Source organism: Acanthopagrus latus, chromosome 7 (genome assembly GCF_904848185.1).
Source record: "Acanthopagrus latus isolate v.2019 chromosome 7, fAcaLat1.1, whole genome shotgun sequence".
NCBI classification, from domain to species: Eukaryota; Metazoa; Chordata; class Actinopteri; order Spariformes; family Sparidae; genus Acanthopagrus; species Acanthopagrus latus.
In genome coordinates, this window is record NC_051045.1 from 10,984,365 (window position 1) to 11,009,160 (window position 24,796).

At 44.4% G+C, this 24,796-nt stretch overlaps 1 protein-coding gene, 2 long non-coding RNA genes and 1 other non-coding gene across 5 annotated transcripts; 1 reads left to right on the plus strand and 3 right to left on the minus strand.

Moving 5' to 3' along the window:
• Positions 1-3,230: 3,230 nt before the first annotated feature.
• On the minus strand, positions 3,231-5,551 carry snai1b (snail family zinc finger 1b). Its single transcript, XM_037105332.1, has 3 exons — positions 5,327-5,551; positions 4,458-5,009; positions 3,231-4,146 (listed from the first exon to the last, which is right to left on the minus strand). The coding sequence occupies exons 1-3, from the start codon at positions 5,406-5,408 to the stop codon at positions 3,965-3,967; spliced, it is 816 nt and encodes a 271-aa protein (XP_036961227.1). The 5' UTR covers positions 5,409-5,551; the 3' UTR covers positions 3,231-3,964.
• A 197-nt stretch (positions 5,552-5,748) lies between these two features.
• LOC119023416 lies at positions 5,749-9,186 on the plus strand. Of its 2 annotated transcripts, none has more exons than XR_005076261.1 (2): positions 5,749-6,635; positions 8,659-9,186. It is a non-coding gene; the product is annotated as an uncharacterized LOC119023416 (long non-coding RNA). The 2 variants fall into 2 exon arrangements; XR_005076260.1 differs by having other exon boundaries at positions 8,747-9,003.
• A 628-nt stretch (positions 9,187-9,814) lies between these two features.
• LOC119023417 lies at positions 9,815-14,228 on the minus strand. Its single transcript, XR_005076262.1, has 4 exons — positions 13,847-14,228; positions 13,251-13,296; positions 12,606-12,724; positions 9,815-10,460 (listed from the first exon to the last, which is right to left on the minus strand). It is a non-coding gene; the product is annotated as an uncharacterized LOC119023417 (long non-coding RNA).
• Positions 14,229-18,631: 4,403 nt separating this feature from the next.
• trnaa-ugc lies at positions 18,632-18,703 on the minus strand. The gene has a single exon. It is a non-coding gene; the product is annotated as a tRNA-Ala (tRNA).
• Between the last annotated feature and the right edge of the window lie 6,093 nt (positions 18,704-24,796).

Below are 24,796 nucleotides of genomic sequence, written 5' to 3' on the forward strand. Positions count from 1 at the left end.
GCCTCTTGCGTCACTCTCCCTTTTTCTCCTTCTCTTCCACCATCAACATCCCGTTTAGTCTCTACGCCTCTGCCATGACATTGTTACCAAGAATACTGAGAGAGTGTGTGACATACAGCGCTACACGATTCTCACAGGAGATTGTATCATCTCAAACAAAGTTACACAGTGCGTCAACAGGCGTTCAGGGTGTGTGGGAGTGGGAATGATAGAGGCAACATTCTCCTTATTACTTATGAGAGCACCATTGAAATTATTTTGAAGCTGATGTTTGAAGTAAAATAGTTGCATTATGTTGCTTTAGTGTCTAATAAAGAACAAAGGTGGATAAGAGACTCTCTCTCCGGCAGAGGAGGTTGGCGCTTAAGCTCTGGACGGTGACATTGGGCAAGAGCACTGCAGCTTTTAAGAGAGTTTGAAACTTTAACCCAGTGACTTAACCTTCTTGGCTCGAACCGGATCCTCCAGTGATTCAGCTCTGAAACCCCTAAAAGCTCTGATTTCAGCAATATACTGTACGCTCCCCTCTTCCAGGAACCCCGGACAGAGAGACGGCAACACTTCACAAACACTCACAAACACACTCCATCCATCCGTGTACACACAAACAGCTGTAGCCGCACCCAGATGCTTTATATCAGCACTTTTTCTGGAAGAGCCGTGTTTGCACAAGACTGACAGGCCGCTTCCTGCGTCCCAAACATTACCGCAAACACATACGGTGAGAGAGGAGCGGCAGGAGAGAAAACTGCAATTTGAGCTGTCAAAGATGTTCGTTTCGCGTGTCGGAAAAAGGTTTGTTTGATCGTCGACATGCAGCGCTGCCTTCCAACGCTCAAACCAACGGAGCGGAGTTTACACGGCCCAGTAATCTGCCTACGAAGCCCCACTTATAACTCTATGCAGAATCATTGTTTAGAAAGAGGCATATATTTTGTGTTTCCAGGATGACGGCACTCCGGCTGCACACTGTCAAACATCAGCTTTCGTGTACACAAAGTTGAACTCGTGCAACCACAAGAAGAAATATAATTGTATTGTTTTTCATTCATCAGAGCGATAATGCTACGACCTTCTTCTCATGGGAATAACACACGTGAGAAACCTAAATGATTGTCAGTCCCCCTTTCTCTCCCTTATTAGGTCAGCGCAACATTATTTCCTGTTAGGGGAAAATCAAATTATTACTCTGACTCAAGAGCAGCCCGCAAGGACAGCAGAGCGGCCCTCTTTCTCAGTCCGATGGCGGTATTGTATGTCTGTCACTAATGGCTCAGGAATGTCACATTAGTCAGGGGGCCGCATGCGTGACGCTGCGAACATTAACACACTTTGAGGAGACCAATATGATATCACACACGCACACACACACACACACTCTGAAGAAGAAAGGTGACAGGTCTGGTGATCTCATTGCCTCAGAGCTACGAGGTGATAGAGTGCCGCCTACACACTGCCATCTTTAAAAATGTCCCCCCAGCAACATGTCAGGGTTAGATTACATGTCAGAGATGACAGTCTGTTTAGCGGTCTGTTTTTGTGTACATTTTGTGGAGGCAGAGTTTAGATATCCCAAGGAGAAAAACTGAACATCGTCTCATTCTGAAGCACTATTTCAAACTTGACGTTTCTCCTCTGTCTTTTAACTCATCCGGAGATGCCGCCCCTTCTCCGTGCCCAACAAATCTGGCACTGTCGGCAGTTCAAGCGGAGTTCAGTCCCCTGTGGCCTGCGTCTCTGACTCACCTGTCTGTGTAGGTGTGCAGCAGCAGCAGGCCCACAGAGGTGATGGCAGACAAATGAAAAATCCCCCTTTATCAAAGTATTGCCAGAGGTGGCAAAAGTACACAGTACTTTACTCAAGCAGAGGTACAGATACTTGTGTAAAAGAAGACTCTGGTGAAAGCACAGGCTCAGGGTATAAAAGTTTCCCTCTGAAGGACTTTTTGACTGACGCTCACATCATATTAATAATATCCAAAGAGTATTAAATTGAAAAGGTAGAATCAGTGAGATTTGTCCAAGCTGTTTGTAAGCGTACCAGAAATATAATTGATTGTTGGGTCTCATACACAGGATGTAAAATTATGACATTTTGGGTTGGCAAAGCGTCCCGAGCAGCAAAAAAAATGGAGAAATGAGAAAATCCAGGTAGTGGGCCGATGCCCCTCTGCAGATACGAGACATTAACACACCCTATCTCCACATTTGAGTCTCCTTCTCTGTCTGTTTCTGTCTGGTTATGTCTTTTTACGTTGTTTTGTTTTGCTTCATCTCCGGTGTATGGATACACTGATGGGTTGAAATCAGTCATAGAAGAATTGATAAATGCCCTGAAATGCAGTCAAACTAACCTCATGAGCCCATTTTTAAAAATGTCATGAGCAGAGTAAATACTCAAGTACTGATAGCTGGAAAATCTACATAAGCACAGTAACAAAGTGAGTGTGTGCAGATGCAGTCTTGTTGGGTGCTGTTTACATTGGAAGCTAAGTCATGCAATCTGATCCCAAGCTTTTAGAGAGCCTCTTTAACCCCCTCCTCCTCCTCCCCACCTCTCATCACTGGGAGCTATTGGAGGAAACGTGTTGTTACCTCACTAAGACATGCTGGCGTCAGTGCCTGTGGGTCAGGAGGGCAGCCGAGATTGCAGACACATTGCTGCCATATGTGCACCCTCAGCTGGGCTCGTGAGCTCAGACTTCCTCCAAAAGTTCCTACAAGGTAACCCGAGTTTAACCATTACCGAGCAGATGGGCCGGACGGACCGAGCAGGATCTGTGTCAGTCCTGCCAGAGCTCTCTGGCGAGGACTCTCTGGGGTGTGTTTGCTGGTCTCCAGTCTGAGCGTCTGCCTCCATCTGTGGTCATTTCTGAAGCAGGAAGCGGGTCAGTGGGATTCCCACAGTCAGCTAATTTCACACTGACTTTCCTCTGCGAAAACTCCAAACTCCTTCTTCTTTCTCCCACCTGCAGTCAGCCCCCTCGCATTGTTTTTAAGCATGTGTTCGCCATGTGGGCCTGCATGTGCTGACAGCCAGGCAGGTGTGTGCAGGTGCTCCCCGCATCACTCAACACCACACAAACCTGCCCCTGCTCCTCCCAACACACACAGCTCTATCTCCCCATTCACAAACTGACATGTCTGTCCTGATGAACTCATTTAGAGCCCCAAGTTAACACAATGCTTGTTGACATATTAATTAATGTACAAATGTGAACCAACGCAGGTTTTTTTTTTTAAACAAAGCTTTTTATTTACATGTGGCAGAAAAAGGCACAGTATTCCCATTTCAAAAGCAACAAAATGGTTCATAAAAATTGTCAGTAAAACATGTGTCACTATAAATGACAGTATTGTTGAAGCCATGGTTGTCTTTTTTTTTTTTTTGGTCAAGTTTAAAGTGGTCCTTTCATGTTCCGTAACACACAACAAGCACGGCATGAGGAGGGGCGGGCGGAGGGTCACCTGTCGCCGGGGTCACAGCTAACGCGTCGCTCAGCGCCCTGCCTCCAAAGCGCACCACGCACGGACAGCTGTCTCAACACACACTTGCTCATACAGACACACACATCCCATGTATGTATAGTATGGTGAGGAATGACATCCCCTCATACACACAAAACACACCCAAGCAGCTGCACAGTGGCCAGAGTCCCGGACCGGCCGGCACCGATGGAGTTTCCTGGGAATTAACTGCATGTCCAGCTGCCCCCTGGTTCACACACACACGCACACACACTCACAAATGCGCCCTGAAACCCCACATGACCTCAAAAAAAACATATACACCAGTCCTGAAAAATGTAAGGCACTTTGGAGTCTTTTCATAAAAGCAACACATGTCCAGGTTTTCTGTCCAGCGATGGCTTTGTGAGAGAGCTCACACCAATGCGTCCAACCAGCAAGCAGCTTCAGCCGGCTCATAAGAAGATGAAGAGTTCAGGGAATGTGTCGTCTATGCCTATGAGGCAGGGCAGCAGCCTGAGGCGTTGTGTTTGTGAAGCAGGGACATGCGGCTGAAGGTCCTCGCGCAGGAGCCGCACTGGTACTTCTTCACCTCCGAGTGGGTCTGCAGGTGGGCGCGCAGGTTGGAGCGATCAGCGAAGGCCCGGTTACAGTGCTGACAGGCGAAGGGGCGCTCACCTGGTGAAAAGGAAAACAAAACCGTTAGGAAAACACTTCACAGCAGGCCAAAAGGTCTGTCCTCGGGTCATTGTTTGTCGAACAATCGACAGGCGACTAAGAAAAGAGCAGGAACACTACCCTAACTCACTTAATGCAGATTGGCTTTTTCTCATGCGTGAGATTAGATTGTGCCATGTGAGGCAACAACATTTGCTCACACATCAGGAGACATCAATGAATATCAATGAGCACAAGGTGCACCCAGCTGTTACATTTACAAGCCAGCAGAGCCTAGAAATCAATATGAAAAGCTGTGTTTTGACGCTTACCTGTGTGCGTGCGAATGTGTCCTCTGAGCAGCCAGGGCCTGGAGAAGGCCTTGCCGCAGGTGGGGCACACACAGGGAAGAGTGTGTGAGCGGATGTGCATCTTCAGGGCTCCCAGGCTGGTGTACTCCTTCGGGCAGTGTTTGCAGTGGAAGGCCGGGCGCGTGGAGACTTCAGCAGGCACCGACGGCTGCAGCGGAGCGTAGTGGGAGAGCTGGTGGTGGGTCAACGCTGACAGACTGGAGTAGCTGTTGCTGCAGTGCATACAGTGGTAGACGTGCGGGATGACATCTGGACTGGGGGGATCTGAGGTGCGTCCACCGTCCTCTTCCTCCTCGCCACTGCTGCTGCTGCTGCTGCTGGAGGAGGAGGGAGAGCTGCTGAGGTCCAGGGGGCCCAGCGGTGAGGGGGACAGGGACACGGGGGTGATCGGGGACAGAGGTGCCGGCAGGCTGTCCGCGTTGCTGAAGAACGGGGTGGTGGGGTAGCAGGTCAGGGCAGAGCTGTTGTCCTGCGTTGGAAGCTCAGCTCGTGGAAAACTTTCTGGGACAAAAGCTGGCGACACAGAGGAGAGGAAGTCAGGTGGGCTGTCACTTAATGGACAGATAATTTAATAAAGCTCTAATCTTGTTTTCATTCCTGGGTGTCCCGTTACCAGCCTGTATTCAACATCTATCTGGTAGAGTTTTTGCCATGTGACCAGCAAGACTTTTCTGGTTGCCTTTTGAACATTTCTCTCTCCACATTTAAATGTCTCATCTTATCTGCCACATGGGTTTGGCAAAGCTCTCTCTGTGTGATTCACTCAACATGACAAAAACAATCCCAGATGCATCAAATTCAGCCAATCAGTGAGGGAGGAAGAAACTTACCAGTTTGGCTCTCCAGGTGGCTCTCCCTGTAGTATGGCTTCTTGTTGGAGAAATACTTCTTCACAAGGAATGACCGAGGCATGTTGAGGTCTGGCGTCACTTTAAAAAAAAAATAAAAATACTTGTGTAAATTCCCGGGTGTGCGCTCGGATCTCCCTCTCAGGCTGCTGCAGGACGGAGAGACTGAGAGAGATCAACAAGTCCACTAGCGAAGTTGAGCGTATCTTGTTGACTGAGTCGCCTCTTCATATAGTGACCAGAGGGGAGAAGTAGCGGAGTGGGTGGGCAGGTCTCCGCCCAAAGACACACCCCGCGTGTCGGGGCGCCACCAGCCCAGCTCGCCACAGGTGCCCAATGTGCCAAAAGCTGCAGCGAGGCGCAAATCTAATTGTGCATTTCACGCCTCTAATGGCTCCCTCTTTACCTACATACATGCATGCATTGTCCTTAACTGTGAATAGATGATTGTGCAATTCAAAGTGAAATAAAGCCAAGAGTTGTCTCTTGTTTTTTTTTTGGGGGGGGGGGGGGGGGATTTTCTGCACTTTGATGATTTCAAATGTCGAGAAAACAGGCAGAGAAATGTAGGATTTTATTTTTAAAAAGTATCTTACACCTCGCACATGCCTCCACTGTGTTTTCCAAAAATATGTCTCGGCAAACTGAAGCTGGAGCGTCCTCTGTCGGCTCGTAATTTATCTGTCAGTGTGGGGTGAGATGAGCCTCAACACAAACTCATCTGCAGAATACTGTGCGTAAAACAGCGATCCAAAAAATTAGGTTTATGGGCGCGCACTGCTTTCGGAAAAATGTCCACGTGAAAAGAGCAAAAGGTGGAGTGAGATGATGTCACAAATTAACAACACAGCTGTTTGTAGTCCGAGTTAATTGACACTTTGATTAAATGCGACTGTTTTATTTAATTCAATGAATCCCATCTGCTCTGCCTAATGCGTGACATTTTGTGGTGGCTCTTTGCGCTCCGTGCCGCGGGGCTGTTACGCACCCTGGTGAGGTGGAGACATTTTGAGGAGGTTCAGGAGACAAACACCTTGCTCTCTTCGCTGCCTTCAACACAAGACACAAAGCACTCACTTCATCCTGACCCCATAGCGACTCTCTGCGGGGAATAGGTCCGTCTGAATAAAAAAAAAAAAGAAAGAAAAAGAAAAAGAAACCACTGTTCTCCAGGTTGCTCACAGCACGATGTGAGGCCAAATTAGCCGAGCGGACGGATCCAGTATGATGATGGCTCTGTTAAATCCTGTGCCCTCAGGTGGCATGAAATGCAGCGACTCAGCCTTGAGAGGTAATGGGCTTCACATCCTCTATTTGGCGTCTCATGCGTAAAAAGCGCGTCAACATGTGTGCGTAACTGAAAGCAGCTTATTAACTCCAATTCTTTTTTTTATCTTTTAATCACGGGGTGACTTTATTCATTCAGCATCTTCAAAAAGATAGTTGACAATGTGCTCTGACAGACGAAGCAAGTGGAGGAAATAAAAACTGATGGACGCTGAACAGTCGAGAGAAAACAAGGAGGCGAAATAAGTTAAAGGTTTTAAAATCTGTTTCGGGAGACTGGTGGAATTAAGCCTGCTTGCATCTTATTTTTATCCTTATTTTACTGTCACAATTAATTTCCTCCTTGCACATTACCAGTATATTGTGTATACAACGTTTTCTAGTATTGAATGCCTGATAGACAGATCTCTAAAGATGGTGGATGATGTGGTGGTGTTATGATCCGAGTCTGATAATCAGGTGTCGGGTCCTACACAGGAATGTGACAGTCCTCCATCGCTCCTCTTTAGCATCGCAAAGGGTCTGAAAATCTCCCCGGTGGCAGAGCACGGCAGCGGGGCGACCCGCGGTGCGTGATGGGGGTGCTGGGTGCACCTGTCTGGAGGCGCCATTGTCGCGGCATGCCCAAAAGTTCACACGTCGTTAGAGCGCTTGTTGACGCCGACGCCACGTAGACTGGAGGTCAGGGGGGCAGGACGGCAGTAAAAACAAAAAAGCAAATAGCAAAGACACACGTGAAAGTAATCTGCGTCATGGCCGCGCTGCTGAGGAGTCACGAGGGTTCACGTGCTGCTCGGGAGAACTCAACTCTTCCTGGCAGGAATTAATAAATCACTCAGTCAGTCAGGGTATAAAGTGTTTGATTTCACTCTTTAAAGGTGCACGGTGTAGTTCTGGGAAAGGCATTTTAATCAGAACAGAGAGATCTACAGTCACTGATGTATTTCATGCCTAAATAAACGGAATAAACAGACTGACTTGAAAGGACAGGATTTCAATTAGTTTGTTTATATGTGGCGGACCCTGCCACCTTTTCTAGCTTCAGTGTTCTGGGGACCTGATTTTCCTCTGAGAACAGCTTGTCAAATCAGTTATGCAAAAGATAAATCTTTCTGACTTTGTATTATTACCTCATCAATATTGTAAAAATTCTGAGTTTAAACTTATTATCCAAAACGCCATAGTGCCCCTTTAACGAGAGAATAATCATGGCAATAACCTTTGAAGGGATTAAAGGTGCACTGCGTAGTTTTGGAAAAAGAGATTAAAACTTCAAATGGTAACATTCAGAATATTAATGATGTAATAATACTACACCAGAAGTATTTATTTCATTTTTTCTTAGTTTATTCATTTTTTTCCAATATTTGAATACATTTGACAACTTCTTAATATTGTTTTTCTAATAAAGCTAAGTCTAGTATTAGTTATATCATATTTTTAGATAAACGTTTAATTTAGGTCTACTTGGCAGAATATATAACCTGAATATACAAGAAAACTGTTGGCAAAGTCATGATAAAAGAATTTCTAACATAGTAGTTGAAAAATATTTTTCTTTTGCCTGCCTGGTTTTACAGTTAATCCCCTAAAACAAGGCTATAACATATGCTGAATTAATGCTGACCCCTCAGCTTCTCTCCGCCATTTTGAATTGATGATGCTATATTTCAAGTAAAGATAATAATCAGATATGTGGACGAGGCCCCCGGTCACTGGGACATGGTTCATCAACTTAAGTGTTTACAAATGATGTCCAATCATCTATATATACCATGCATGAAGTGGTTATGAATTTAATTATATAAAGAAGGTAATTATAGAGTAATTAATATACGTGGGAAGTGTTACTCACACAAAACAGAAAGATTACGACAAAGTGAAGTATCCACCTGACACTCACACTCACACACATGGTGTAGGAGGCTGTACGAGAGAAAACAGCTGATCACACACTGTTGAATTTGCACTTTGGGGGGGAGCAGTGTGTCTGTAGGGCTGACCGCAGACAATTTGTGTTACAACAGGGTCCGAGTGACCTTATGACACACAGAGGACGTGAAGACATGTAAAGTTTGCTGCTCAGAACAGATGTTCTCTCCTCTCCGGCCTCAGGGACGAACCGGCCGCTGTTCCCACACAGGCTCAAAGTGTCTGCAGAAAACCTCCTCAGATGAAAGATAACGCAGAGGAAGAATCTTCATACGGTCTGATCTGGGGGAGGTTTTACCTGCTAATGCCAAGAAATACAGCAGCAAGGTGGATGTCAGATAATCCCCCTCCATCAGGAATGTAAATCACCGAAATGAGTGGTGTGCATATTTTAATAGGAAGCTGCCTGAGAAACATGATTAAAGCTTTTTGCTTTGGCACCAGTTTAGTGACTAAATGGAAAATCTTTGCTAAAATCAGTTATGCTGTCCTTATTCAGCCTCTTGCTCATAACCATGTTGTGTTTTTGTCATAAAAAGTAAAAGGAAAGACATAAAAAGACATAAATGAGATCGGTCAGGATGTCATTGTACACTTGTTGACTTGTGATGAGTCTTCAATAACAGGCTTATAGAAAAAAAGTGAAAAATCAGGATAATCCTGGAGTAGTTTACTGACACTAAACTCCTGATGAGATGAGAAAATGTCTTACGAAGCTACACTTAAAGCAAATTAAAGGAGCTCCTAGGAATTTTCTTTCTCAGCAAAACTTGGAGTCAAGCACACATGCTGAATTAATTTCCTTCCTTCTTTGTAATCCTGATATTTGCTAGCTTGCTAGCTTGCAGTTACCTTCACTTCCTTTTTTATGCTTTCAACCACAGGACAACAAAGTAGCATGAAACAGGTGTAAGGAATGTATCCTGCGTCACCAGTACACAGACAAAACAAAAAAAAGAAGCAACTCATTCAAAAAAGTGTCTCCATAGCGCTACAAGTGGTCAAAAACTCCACCGGGCACCTTTAAAGCAGGTTGTAGTCGAAGGTGAAGTCTGATGTTTTGTCTTCTTCTAAACCTTCTCCTGGGAAATATTTGGCACTTAAAACAACCAGTTCTTTGGAAGTGTAAGCTTTATGAACACATGATGGATGGGCTGCTCTTTCACAACCCAAGACTGGTACTGTTCAATATAAGATAGCCATTCTTTATCAGAAAATCCCTGAATAAGATTACTTAAAGGAACTGCAGATGTTTCTAAAAGGTCACAACTAGATGGAATGCTTTTGATTTCAAAGCTGCATGATTTATACATTTTATTGTGACATGAGTTGAATGAGGAAATACATTGTTTTATGTTGCTTTGTTACTTTGTTCCAAGTAAGTGTGAATTAAAAAATGTGCAGTAGACATATGTGAATATACAGATTAATCAAAAGTAACATGGAAATTGCAGTATTTCCTATTCATTTTTGACATTTTACCTGAACATACTTCACACCATGTCGGAGCTGATGGGTGGACACCCCTCTGTACTCCAGAGTCATTTCATGTGTTTGAAAAGAAGCCAACTCCCAAACACCTTTTGTGATTTCACAAATGTTTCTGTACAAGTGCCAAGTACACAAGTGCAGCTTAGAGCCAAGTTTTACATTTGAAAAAGCCCCTCGCTGATGGGCTTTGAACAATCAGGTGCATTGTTGCCATTCAGCACAGTCAGACGACAGGTAACGATCGCTCGAGCACATTTACATTTGATTTCCAGGCTTGAACCCTGAAGCACAACAACAGGTTAATCAAGTTCTCTTTGTCCGTGTGACGATCCAGAGGATACAGTAGATCTCCCAACATGTCGGTCAAGTGGGAGGATGTGACGAGACACTGATGATCAAGTTGAATCTGAAAGAAAACAGAAGAGTCGGTGATGATAATCTGCGGCACCATCGTGAATTGCACCGCCCTCTTACCACTGCATGTTTTTTTGTTTGTTTATACATTGGGATTTGTGTGTGTGTGTGTGTGTGTGTGTGTATGAGTTGCCCTTCAGGTTCAGAGGTCCATCAGACCAGCAGGAGGGAGATAAGATTATCCCACTGGAATGCAGAGCTGGTTGTCACATACTCCCACACACACACACGCACATACACTGTAGGCTATACACGCTTTAGTGAAAATCCATCTTGCCTGAGGCGTCCAACGTGTTTTGCAGATCTCCCTGTTTGTTGCATCTCAATATGGTTCCTGTAGTAGATTTAATATTTTGCTATATGAAATTGAGCCCAATTCATACGCAGCAGTGTTATTCAAATGGTTATTGTAATTTAGAATTAGTTTATTCCCTGGACTATTTATTTCTTGGACCTTCTGAGCAGAACAATGCAGAGGTCTTAAAATACACTGTTTATAACAGACTGTATATCTCAAAGTTTGAATAAAGGAAAATAATCTTCAGAAGTCAAAGAGTGAAACATTACTGGATTAACTCTGTTCAAGTAAAAAGAAAATATATGTTTAGATTTGATAGTTGAATTATGCCTTTTGTTGTATTCAGTGGTGGAAAGTAGCTGTGAATATCTACTCAAATACTTTGCTTCAGTACAACTTTGACAGTGGTGGTATTAAGAGAGTATAGTAGAAGTATGCTGACTATTTACTGAAGTAAATGTTGCAGTACTTTGCTATAAAAAAAAATGCTATTACTATTCTTATTAGTATGTACACAGGGGGAATAAAGTGCTATGAGGCTGATATACTCAAGTAAAATGCAAGACCATCACAATTGTACTTTGAAATCAAAATTAGAAACAGGTTTAACGCCACATACAAGAAATGTATTTTCCTTCTACTTCTACTTTAACCCACGTCTGACGCCAATCCAAAGCATCAGTATTCGGCGAACTGGGGATGAGATTCAGCAATCAACTGTCTGTTCTACTGATTCTTACTTTAACTGCTGATCAGATCGCGAAAAAAGCAGCAGCATTGAAGACAAACTTCTCTCCGTCCTACGCCTGGTAACATTGTTTCTTTGCTTATGCGACCAGATGCTGTCGAACTGCCAACCCCTCCTTACCCTCATTTTACTAATATCGAAACCCAGTGGGTCATATTTTGAATACACGCTCAATTCAAGTCACACTGTGTTTTAGTGTTCCTGTTAATAAAGCAAATGAATAAACCGATAAAGCAGTTTCCTTGACTTTTGCAGGCTTGTTTTCCATCTTGATTTCTTAACATCTGATTGAAAAAAGGACTCTAAACGTGAAGGAAAATCAGATCTCTAACTTTAACAGAATCGTCCAATGTTTTGTTTTGAACATCAGCGAACCTTAACAGCATTGCAATCAGTGTTTTGACATGCAAGTTTTCAAAGCGACATGAAGCGACTGACAGAAGTCAGAAAAGGTGAAAAAGTGTCATACACCTGAACAACAGCAGTGTCAGGAATGATCACAAAAAATGTGACGTTGAATCTTGACTCAGATCATGTGGATAGTATTTCAAATAACAGAGAAAATGATTGAATATAATTCAATAAAAGCTGTTTTTTTTTGTTAAATATTTGAATGAGAGCACTTATTATTTTTCCATTTTTTTTTAAATCCCCTGAGGCTGACACATTTATAATCTACTGTTTGAAATGGGAGAAAGTAGCAGTTTATATTTTCATGTATTCTCACTCTCTCACTTTATTTGAGCTTGAATACAGAAGAGCCAGCTTGTGTCTACTGGGGGGTAATAAACTTCTGATAAATATGCCTGTGGGTTTAATTTATCTGTCATCACCAGATAATGAATAACACATCATGATTGTATTTAGAGCAGAGCCGCTGCATGATGGTCTAAACAAACATTTGACAACTGATAGAGTTACATACACAGTCCAACTTTCCACTTCAATTAATGCCAACAGAGGTGGAATTAGGTCAGAGGTGTGTGTGTGTGTGTGTGTGTGTGTGTGTGTGTGTGTGTGTGTGTGTGTGTGTGTGTGTGTGTGTGTGTGTGTGTGTGTGTGTGTGTGTGTGTGCGTGTGTCTGGTCTCACCTTATCTGGACGACAGGCAGACACCGCAATCCAACTGCAGAGGCATCCTTTGATGTAATATATGGCACCACTGAAGGTCATCTACTGGTCGGTTGTTTACGTTCAGAGGGAAACTGACACTTTTTGGAGAGACCACAGAGCATTTAAAAAAAAAAAAAAAAAAAAAAGATATTGTTAAAGGGTAAATTCACCAAAAAATGTAAATTCTGCCATTATGTTGGCACCCCCATACTGAGGGAATGTTGGGTGAGATTTCTGGAGCCTCACAGCAAAACAGCTTTGCAACATTCTTCAAAACACCTGAAGCAGATTTGTTTATAAATTAAAAAAAAAAAAAAAAAAAGCAACCAAGAATGAACACACATGTCTGGAAGCCATGAGATCCCAAAGTGATTTGTAAGCTCAATATTTACACCCTCAACACGTGGTCATGCATGAGCAGCAATTTAAAGCGGCCTAAAAAAGAATATAAATAACAACTTTTCAAACCAATTTGGGATTTCAGGCCTTCTGGAGACTTGGAATCTTCTGGATTGAGTTGCACGGAGCCTTTTTTATTATTTTTTCACTTGTTTCGTTTTGCTCTTTTGGCACGAGGGTGAGGAGATAATGACTGTTTATCTGTATTAATTTAGACTTTCTCACCTTTTTATTTCCAACACCAAGAAGAAACATGCCCGCTCCTATAACCCTGTAATGATATTAGATTTTCTCATTGTCATGTACAAAAAATATTTTCTTTAAAAACCCAATAATATCTTATGTGTAAAAAATTTAAGTACAAGCTCTTCAATTTAAGCCATAATTTTAAAAAAAGACATCAGAACATTACAAATTGAAGAAATGAGAGACACAAATTCTAAATAATCAGTACACTAAAATGTTTTGTCAGTTAATAACCCACATAAGTCCAAATAACTTACAAACCACCAAACCTCTTTAGTCTACATTAATTATTCTCTGTAATCATCCAATGCTTTACAGTAACCTACTACAACCTGCCATTATACTGATTTAACTGATTTCAATTTAGTCATTTCAACATCTCTAAATTCAAGCATCACCAGGGTTATGAATAAAAAACAGTATAAAAATGCCAGAAAATTTCAGTAAACAGAAAATGTAAAAAGAAAAACGTTATAATGTTTAGCTAACATAAATCAACTAAAAAGTGGAGGAACTTCAAGAGAGTGGGTGAAAAACGAAGGCTAGAACTCATCACGTTATCAGTGTTTCACTACCTTCTAATTTCTTTGATTTTTGTCCGACTAGCCAGACAAGAATCCAAAATCCTAAAATCCAAGCAGCGTTTTCTCGAATCACGTCAAAACCTGTGACCACTGAACTGCTGGCATCTGTGGAGGCTGCTGAATAATGTACATCGCATCATCAGATCTCAGTCGGGATCACTGCGGCTCAAGAGATGAACATCCTGTGAAGTAGCGACACCTGCTGGTCCACATGGTGAAGTGATCTACAGAGACGCTGTTCTGAGACTGACCAGCAGGGGGCAACAACACTCCAGTAATGACGATGTGACTGAGTGTTCTCAGATCAGAGACTGAATCAGATGTCTGATGGAGAATCACTTTGATTTCATAGATACACAACATGTTAGTGAAGGTGCAGAGATTACAGAAGACATCATGGGCTGACTAGACAGTGAGAAAGGTGTGTGTGTGTGTGTGTGTGTGTGTGTGTGTGTGTGTGTGTGTGTGTGTGTGTGTGTGTGTGTGTGTGTGTGTGTGTGTGTGTGTGTGTGTGACCTGACAGAGGTCAACAATGTTTGTTGCAGTCCAGCTTGAGGTGCCAGATCTGCATCGACCTGTTTAGTCTGATGACTCAGCCTCAGAGCTTCAGGTTGGCCAATACAACATGTCCACTATGATCACTGTGTCTGCCTGGCGCCTGATGACTCACACTGTGTCTGTGTCGGCAGCAGGTGAAATACACCGGAGATTGTTTCTTCTCTCTCTTGCCTTTTTAAAAAACTTGATTTTAAGATTTTACCACTGATTTTAAAAGTTTTACCCCTGATATTTAAACGTTTAATTCCACAGTGTTAGCTCTGATATTTAAAGGGGCACTATGTAGATTTGGAAAAGAAATTCAAACTCAGAATTTCAATACTTACAATATTGATAAGGTAATAATACAAGCTCCAAGAACACAGGTCCCAGAACACTGTCTGAAGTTAAAAAAGGTGGCAGGGTCCACCACATATAAACAAAGTAAAACACCATGAAACTGTGTTGTCTTTTAATGTCAGTTTGTTTATTCAGTTTATTCAGCCATGAAAATGAAGAAAATTTGTTTATTTAGTTTGTTTAGGCAGAAAAAGTCAGTCAATGAGGATCTTTCTCTTCTGATTCAAATTTCATCCCCAAAAACAACAGAGTGCACCTTCTACCTCTGATATTCAAACTTTTACTTCTACTGTTTAAACGTTCACTCCTTATTTAAAGTCTGGAACCTCTCCGGTCTGACTGAGACCAACCTGTTCTGGCCTGAATGTGTTCTTTTTTTTTTTTGAGCAGGTTTATTTTTACCCCTGTGGTTCACCATCTTCTCAGCTTGAATCGGGGTCTTTATGTTTCTTAAAAAGCAAACTGGGACACATCTTGCACTACATGTTGCAGTGACTAATGTTTCTCCTCCTTTTTCCACCATCTGACACGTTAGCTTGACACCTGCAGGGATGGATATGTGACAGTTATGTAAAGGCTGTTCTTTAGGTCATAATGTACAGACTTAATGTATGTGGATTAGGCAGTTATGGCCATCTGAATAGAATATGCGAGGGTTTGATCCTTGCTTGTTTCACAGCAGTTACTAATGTCTTGCTGGACGCCCAACTTCGACTGACTTGCTAAAAGCAGATAAGATTAATCTATGTCAGCCTTATTTTTTTTCTAGGTTAAAGGGTCTATGTGTGTGTGTGTGTGTGTGTGTGTGCGTGCATGCTGCTCTACATAAATGTTTTCCCCAGAATGAGTGTCTGTCCTCAGGGTTTCTGTCAGTCTTTTCATTCCTTCCTCTGACAGCAGGCTGAGACAGCAAACCTCTGATTTAAACATCTCCATTGCAGACTGTGTTTCTGTGGCAGAGAGTAAACAATCAATACATCAATATGGATGCATATGTAATATCACCATATGCATGCTCTCCATTAAAGTACATCCATCTAAACCTTCTTAAACTTGAACTTAAACGTAACTTATCTTGTACTTTTTTTTAGCTTTTATATCTTTTTACGTAGACGGATTTTCAAGAGAATTATGAGATTCTTTTTTAAAAAATTGAAATTCCATCCATCCATCCATCCATCTTCTACCGCTTTATCCGTTACCGGGTCGCGGGGGCAGCTGTCTGAGCAGGGACACCCAGACTTCCCTCACCCCGGACACTTCCTCCAGCTCTTCTGGGAGGATCCCAAGGCGTTCCCAGGCCAGCTGGGCGACATAGTCGCTCCAGCGTGTCCTGGGTCTTCCCCGGGGTCTCCTCCCAGTGGGACATGCCAGGAACACCTCCCGTGGAAGGCGTCCCGGGGGCATCCGAAACAGATGCCCGAGCCACCCCAACTGGCTCCTCTCGATGTGGAGGAGCAGCGGCTCTACTCCGAGCTCCTCCCGGGTGACAGAGCTCCTCACCCTATCTCTAAGGGAGCGCCCCGCCACCCTGCGGAGGAAACTCATTTCAGCCGCTTGTATCCGGGATCTTATTCTTTCGGTCATGACCCAAAGTTCATGACCATAGGTGAGGGTAGGAACGTAGATTGACCGGTAAATCGAAAGCTTCGCCTTTCGGCTCAGCTCTCTCTTCACCACGACAGACCGGTACAACGACCGCATTACTGCGGCCGCCGCACCGATCCGCCTGTCAATCTCACGCTCCATCCTTCCCTCACTCGTGAACAAGACCCCAAGATACTTAAACTCCTCCACCTGAGGCAGTAGCTCTCCCCCAACCCGGAGGGGACAAGCCACCTTTTTCCGGTCGAGAACCATGGCCTCAGATTTGGAGGTGCTGATTCCCATCCCAGCCGCTTCACACTCGGCTGCAAACCGCCCCAGGACATGCTGGAGGTCCCGGCTCGAAGGAGCCAACAGGACCACATCATCCGCGAAAAGCAGAGATGAGATCCTGTGGCTCCCAAACCAGATCCCCTCCGGCCCGTGGCTGCGCCTAGAAATTCTGTCCATGAAAGTAATGAACAGAACCGGTGACAAAGGGCAGCCCTGCCGGAGTCCAACATGTACCGGGAACAGGTCTGACTTACTGCCGGCAATGCGAACCAAGCTCCTGCTCCGCTCGTACAGGGACCGTACGGCCCTTAACAGGGGGCCCCCGACCCCGTACTCCCGGAGCACCTCCCACAGAATGCCACGAGGGACCCGGTCGAATGCCTTCTCCAAGTCCACAAAACACATGTGGACTGGTTGGGCAAACTCCCATGAACCCTCGAGTACCCTGCGGAGGGTATGGAGCTGGTCCAGTGTTCCGCGGCCCGGACGAAAACCGCATTGTTCCTCCTGAATCTGAGGTTCGACTATCGGCCGAATTCTCCTCTCCAGTACCCTGGAATAGACTTTCCCAGGGAGGCTGAGGAGTGTGATCCCCCGATAGTTGGAGCACACCCTCCGGTCCCCCTTTTTAAATAGGGGGACCACCACCCCGGTCTGCCAGTCCAGAGGCACTGTCCCCGACTGCCATGCAATGTTGCAGAGACGTGTCAACCAAGACAGCCCTACAACATCCAGAGACTTGAGGTACTCAGGGCGGATCTCATCCACCCCCGCTGCTTTGCCACCGAGGAGCTTCCCAACTACCTCAGTGACCTCAGCTTGGGTGATGAATGAGTCAACCTCCGAGTCCCCAGCCTCTGCTTCCTCTATGGAAGACACGTCAGCGGGATTGAGGAGATCCTCGAAGTATTCCTTCCACCGCCCGACAATATCCCCAGTCGAGGTCAACAGCTCCCCACCTCCACTGTAAACAGTGTTGGTGGAGAACTGCTTCCCCTTCCTGAGGCGCCGGACGGTTTGCCAGAATTTCTTCGAGGCTGACCGATAGTCCTCCTCCATGGCCTCCCCGAACTTTTCCCAGACCCGAGTTTTTGCTTCCGTGACTGCCCGTGCCGCCGCCCGCCTGGCCTGCCGGTACCCGTCAGCTGCTTCAGGAGTCCCCCGGGCCAACCAGGCTCGGTAGGACTCCTTCTTCAGCTTGACAGCATCCCTTACTTCCGGCGTCCACCACCGGGTTCGGGGATTGCCGCCACGACAGGCACCGGAGACCCTACGGCCACAGCTCCGGACAGCCGCGTCAACAATAGAAGTGGAGAACATGGTCCATTCGGACTCAATGTCCCCAGCCTCCCTCGGGATCAGGTCCAAGCTCTCCCGGAGGTGGGAGTTGAAGACCCCTTTGACAGAGGGTTCTGCCAGACGTTCCCAGCAGACCCTCACAATACGTTTGGGCCTGCCAGGTCTGTCCAGCCTCCTCCCCTGCCAACGGATCCAACTCACCACCATCACCAACTCTTTCGGGCTGCGCCCGGCCGGGTCCCGTGGGCGAAGACCCGGCCACCAGGCGCTCGCCTGCGAGCCCCAACCCCAGGCCTGGCTCCAGGGTGGGGCCCCGGTGACGCCGATCCGGGCGACGTAAGCGTCCTTGGTCTTCGTTCTGTCATCAGGGGTATTAGAAAATTAGAAAATTGAAATTATGTGTTAAAAAGGCAAAATGTATGTGATAATTTTGACTTTTGATGTCATAATTATGAATTCTAATCTGATGATCTCAACTTATTACCTTACAATTCTGACTTTATTGTCTCAGAAATATGATAATTGAATATGATTTTTCTTTCTTCTTTAAATCATAATTATCACTCACCGTGGGAATGCATGCTTCTCTTTACCAGTTGGAAAAGCACTTCCAGTGAATTTGGGCATTGAGTATTGATTAAATCACCATTTCTATCGATATCCATGTCAACATTGAAAACTGAATGAAAATGTGAAAAGGAGTGGAGATGCCGGGGATTGAACCCGGGGCCTCATACATGCAAAGCATGCGCTCTACCACTGAGCTACATCCCCTACTGGACAATACAGGCAACACAAGTCTTCATAAAGCTTAACATTACGTAATGCTGCCACATTCCTGTAACAGGAGAAGACCGTGGAGGGAGGGATATTTTTGTTCTGCCTCGGGCAGAGTTATGTAACTTCAGGTCACGACTTTACCCTGCTGTTGACCCTTGACCCAGTCCTATGTGTGTGTTTGTTTGTGTGTGTGTTAGAGTTAGATGTGACATTTTTTGAATGGGTTAAGAAAGCCCTTAAGTGCTTTCTGAAGAGACTGTGAGCTGTATATAGTCGTGGTTTGTAAACACAGGACGTCAGTCAGGGTGGATGAACGGAAAAGAAGCTGCCTTTTCTTTTTGTAGCTCAGTTTTCTTTGATTTAATCCTCGCTATTTTTAGCCCGCAGGTCATGTTTTGGTTTATACTTCGGGGACACGCGTGTGAGCGGGGGGGGGGGGCTCCTCTTCCCACGCTAACTTTGAAGAGGATGGCACAAATTAGTGTTTCATTAGATGATGACAAATATCATAAAAGACAGATGCAGACATTGGACGTACATCACAATAACTCCAACATGTAGCCGAAAACGCTTTTTAACCACTCAAGGCACCCTGATCTTCTGAGGGCTTGAAAATAGCTCCCTCGTTATGTCTCATCCTTCAGGGGAGCGTGAGCGAGGTGCTGTCATTCCCCTCTGGAGAGCACAGCCTGTCCTCACTTATGCTGTGTTTATCAGCACACCCTTGCCAAGGACACCACTTCCAGGCCCTGTTTGCTTAAGCCTTGTAGGGACAGACCCATGGGACGAACGCATGGCATGTGGGCTTTGGGAGAGCTGAGGAAGGTAGGAAGGAAGGGGAGAAATGGTGAGAGACTAACACCTCCGTCCTCTGTCTGCAGAATGAGATGCACCAGCCTGCAGAGGGGTCTCCCTGGAGGAAGAGGAAGGGACGCTGGTTGATATCATCTCTGTTGTTGTTGCTGTTATGTGAATTTGGACTGGTGACAGGAGCCCACCATGTTGAGCCTGTGCTGAGTAAGGAGTAGTAGTCAGGTGTTATGTATGTGCAGGGTGGAGGGTTATCTTGGGACTGGCGAGTGCTGTTGGGGGCAGCATGTACAGACAGGCTGTATGCCATATGAGATGCAGAGAGAAATTCTTTATCTAAGGCCACTGACCTCCAGACAGTAGAGTGGACAGTACCGAAAGAGGATGGCTTGTTAATGTGAAGGTGTCCATTTGAAAGTACGACCCAGCAACTGAAAAATATATATTACAATATTAAATTGTTAACACTGATCCATTTTGGTGCTGTAGCTAGCTGACGTCAATGTGCTGAGAGTCAGTTTACGGCAGCGGACTCCATCGCTACACTCATGTTAGCTGCTGTTGCTCTCTGTTAGCGCAGCAGAGAGAGGCACATCCTTTGGATGGAGGCCTAGTCCGCAGGCTTGTATACAAGAAGGCTTAAATCTTGAGACGGAGCCTCATTCATTCCTATGAATGCTGCTCAGTGGCATTTTGAAGCCACAAAATCTTGACTTCACTTGAAGGTGAAGGTGCACACAAGAGACTTCTGCCAGCAGAACCTCTGGATAATGTAGTTGTGTGACTCAAATTCTTAAAGTGACATGAGTCATTTTGAGGGGTTTGTGACACTCAATATGTTTCTTTCACAATGTAAGCTTATGGGAAAAAGTGTTTTTGGGCCGTGATGCTTTAATTACATGGTTTGGCCACAACAGAAACTGGTTCCAAAGCCTGGGGGCTTGCTTGTAAAGGCAGCTGAGACTGACAGGGAAGGTCTTATTTTTTAAGTCACATTACAAAATGTCAATCAACAAGTAAGGGATACATTTGAATTGCTACAAATTGTATAATAAATCTATCGCAATTTCTGCAAGACCAAAACCTGAAATTATTCAGTTTAGCAAACAAAGAAGCCAAACAGCAAAGTGAGAAGTTGGACAAGTAACTTTTTATCATTTTTCCCTTAAATAAGTCTTAAAATGATTCATCAACTATCCAGATAGTCGCAGATGAATTTCCTGTTGATTGACTAACTGGTAAACTAACACATTGTTATATTTGTAAGTATATTATATGTTTTGGATGTAAAATCTCAATATGTTAAGTAAATAGTAACCATGGCCATGTAGTGAATGAAGAAAATGTGCAATATTTGCCTCAGCAATGTAATGTGATGGAAGTCAAATATAGTTAGTACCTTACAACTGTACTGAAGAATAGTACTTATGTAAAAGTACTTTCCCCCACGTTCTCTTACACAAATAGCACACGTAAACAAACTTGGATCAAACATCAAGGTCTGGCAGCATTTAAGGCATACAGCTGCATGAGTCCACCGTTGGACTTTTTGTGGATGGTATTTTTTCCACATTCCCCCGAGAGGTTAATCACCTCCTTGCTCGAGCTCCAAAGTTGATGCACAGGCATGCGAGTGGCGTGCTGTCATCCGACTCTCTTCAGAAAAACTAATTAGCATGTCTCCCAAAATATCAAACTATATAGAGTGCTATAACTGCACAGAGACCTGCAACCTGAGCAGCTTGAATATGTCATATGCAGCAGGTAATAAACGCTGCTGCTGGCACTGTGGGGTAGGTGGTTACGCAGGAGGAGGGTCTGACACTGTATCTGCTGGGGCTGCCGGCTTATCATCTGCCAGCAGCCAGCTATGTAGGGGGCATGGAGAGAGGCCTGAGAGAAGAGAGGAGAGAGAGGCACCAAAAATAAAGACAAGAGAGCAGAGGAAAAAGAGGCCGCTAAGGTTACACAGGAAGTCATCTTTAAAAAAAAAAAAAAAGGGATTTGAGACAGTTTTGAAGTTCAAGTTAAGGGTTAAGTGGTATGATTCGTTATGGTGTGACGACTGAATCATGCGTGTTAGCTGATGTAACAAGAGGACACACCTGTAGTAGTTTCTTTCTTTTCTGTTTTCAAGGCTTCTCTTTTTTAAAAATCAAAGAAAATACACCCCAACAAACAGGTATCCCCTTGTGACGATCTAACACAGGAAATTAAGCAAGCAGAATATGGTTAAAAACAAAAATAAAATAAAATAAAAATACAACAACTGGGAGAATGCAAGGTGGAACGTTGTTAGTAAACACGCCACGCCTCTCAGGAAGGGATGAGTCGTCAAATGGCTTCCCACAAACAATTTACTTGGCTGTGTGGAGGACTTCTGAGTCAACCTGCCCATTGCCACACCTCAAGTCTTTAACAACAAACATAACAGGAGCCATCTGCTTTCAAGCACATGCCTTTACTGAGCTGTGTCAGCTGGGGCGAGGGCAGGCATGCTGTCAAACTTGAGCTGCACGTCACATTCATGAACGTGACCACGCGCTGCATGAGAGAGAGGGAGGGGCTGCTGTGACCTTTCACCTATTTCTCCAGCCGCCTCGGGGAAACTGTGGGAATCCTGTGAAGCCCGGCGACTTCAGTGAAAGCTCTGGCATGGATAAAGAAAGGAGAAGAGAGGCAGGCGATGGAAAACCATGACCTCTTCTCTCTCTGTGTCCTTGAGCAGTGGATTCAAGGCCGAGTCAATCATGAGTTAAATGGCTGTCATTGCATCCATGTCCGGATAATTGCTACAGATATCTTGAATTGTCGTCATTGTGCATGAAAGATACCAACGTGGCAACAAGGGACATGTCAGAACAAGTTCCACCAGCGAGCACCCGAAGCACACACAAACCCGAGCACAGATGCACAAACTGTTCCTGCTGAATGTTTTCGTTCGCTGTGTTACCGAGGTTTGGATATCCCCATCATCACTGCAGGGTGAATATCTGCGCCGTTGTGTGTCTGTCAGAGTGAGTTGCCAAGCACCTGGTAACTGTATAGGTTGAAACCTTATCATCCTGCCTTTACAGAGCTCGTGCTGTGCCGGATGCTTGCTGTCGCCGCTCACCACTGTGGAAGCAACATGACAAAGTCTAAGGTGGAAAAAGAAGTTTGTCAAGGTCTCTGTTTGAGACCCGCAGGCACCTGGAGAATCATCCCCTGCTAGGTGTTGTTCTCTTGTCTTTCATCTGTGTTCTAGACATCCAGTCACACAGCCAAGCCTTATTGCTCACATGCACTCCCCCTATCACATGTATCCTCAAACATGACACGACCGAATGTGAACTAGAGGCCGACTGATAGGTTACTTGATTTTTGTGGAGTAAGTTATCAGACATTTGTGACAAAGATACTGTATATAAAACAGGCAGCCAGGGAGAGACAGGTCATGGATACTGATTGGTGTTTACAGTAGCTGTAGCGCTCAATTTGCTCTGGAGGGATTGTGTCTTTTTACACATCCCTGACAGTGTCATAAAAATTAAAGGGAAAAAAATAGATGTATTTGTTGAACAGCGTTGGTTGTGTTATCAACATTTTTTTGGATTGTTTCCTAGGAAGTCACAAACTCTAAAATACCATTAAAGGTGCACTGTGTAGTTGTGGGGACTACGTTTGAATCAGAGGAGAAACAAACTAAATAAATAAACTCTCTTCGTTTTCATGACTGAATAAACAAACTGATGTCAACGACGACACAATGTCATGCTGTTTCAATTTGTTTATCTGTGGCGGACCCTGCCGCCTGTCTGGCTTCAAAAAGTGTTCTGGGGACCTTATTTTCCCCTGAGGACAGCTTGTTCATCCAGTTGTGGAGAAAATAAAGATTTCTGAGCTTGTATTATTACCTCATTAATATTGTAAATATTAGAATTCTGAGTTTTAATCTCTTTGTACAAACTACAAAGAGCCCCTTTATGTATACCTACAAAACCACTTTTTGCAGGTGAGAGCAAGAGTTTATTGCTTAAATCAGTTTTGACTAATAAGCTTTAATTTCTAAAAAGACATCAGTGAAATAAAAGGATCTTTTTCTGCTTTATAATCCCCAAATTTCATTATTTTGAAAGTTAGGCTACAGTACAGGTATTCTTCCATCTGTATGCTGTGACTACCGTATCTTTTTGACAAGTAGCTTACTTTGGCGAGGTGGAACAAACAGAAAATATATCACACAAAAACATTGCAAAATCATATTTGGTAGCCTATAATGAAGTATTTTGGATATAACCATGTACGTATAAAGTAATCAATCAAAAAGAGCTCTTGTCCAGAAGTTCTGAGGCACTGGACTTGGATTGCAAACAAACTTCAGCCTGCCTCAAAGTTCAATGTTCAGGGTGATTTATTGTCGTTATACAACACTTGGTTGCATAGTGCATTTTTTAAATTTGTTTCCTGTTTGACTGTAGATGACAGCAACCGGAAGGTGATGATAATATGGTTGACATTTTCACATAAAAAAGTTCAACATCTGGTTAACTCTGTCCATCAGCTTTGCCTGGGATTGAGCACCAAGCATCAGTGACGTAAAAGTCCACCTCTCCTTATCCTGCACTCTGCCATCTTGAAACGCAGCCCGCCCACTGAGCGCAACAGTTTTATTCAGGGTGTTATGGTGGGGACAGTTCTCTGTAAAGATGTGGAAAGTCTTGTCCCATTTTATTGTCCTCTTAGCCAGGAGCAACCTTGAATTAAAGATGTATTAGACACAAGGGTTAGGGTTAGGGTTAGATATTTTTCATGACCAGTAAATACCCTGAATGCTCTTGAAAACTGGTTGTCGTGGCCAGATGTTAGATATAATTCAACTATAAATAGTGCAGAAGTTCTCTTCAGCTTTACTAAAGGAATTTCCTCTTCCACAATGCCAGCATTCTGGTGCATATGTGGACATTAACATGCGCACAGAAACACACATCTAGGTTATCGCCACAATAAAGTGGGGGATTATGCATTAACACACAAATGGTCACAGGAACACACACACACATTTATATCAACAGTCACCAGTTTGCACAATCTGCAGTAATAAAAGGCAGTGGGTATTCTCAGAGACTGCAGAGAGTAGAAGTGACCACCAGGGGTTTCTTCAAAACCCTTCCACAGCTTATTGGTTACTCAAATGCTGCATTCAGAAAAGTCAAGTCTGATTGGCTGCTGGAGGTTGAGTGGCACGTGGAGTTCCTCCCCACTGAGGCGGAGTGAAAGGAATGATGCTGAGGGGGA

Bases quoted from the DNA above. Each gene is read 5' to 3' on its own strand.
- snai1b (XM_037105332.1), bottom strand. From the start codon at position 5,408: ATGCCTCGGTCATTCCTTGTGAAGAAGTATTTCTCCAACAAGAAGCCA. The intron at 5,010-5,326 runs GTAAGTTTCTTC...CTGTGTCGCCAG, and splicing joins CCACCTGGAGAGCCAAACTG to CTTTTGTCCCAGAAAGTTTT. The intron at 4,147-4,457 runs GTAAGCGTCAAA...CCTTTTCACCAG, and splicing joins ACACATTCGCACGCACACAG to GTGAGCGCCCCTTCGCCTGT.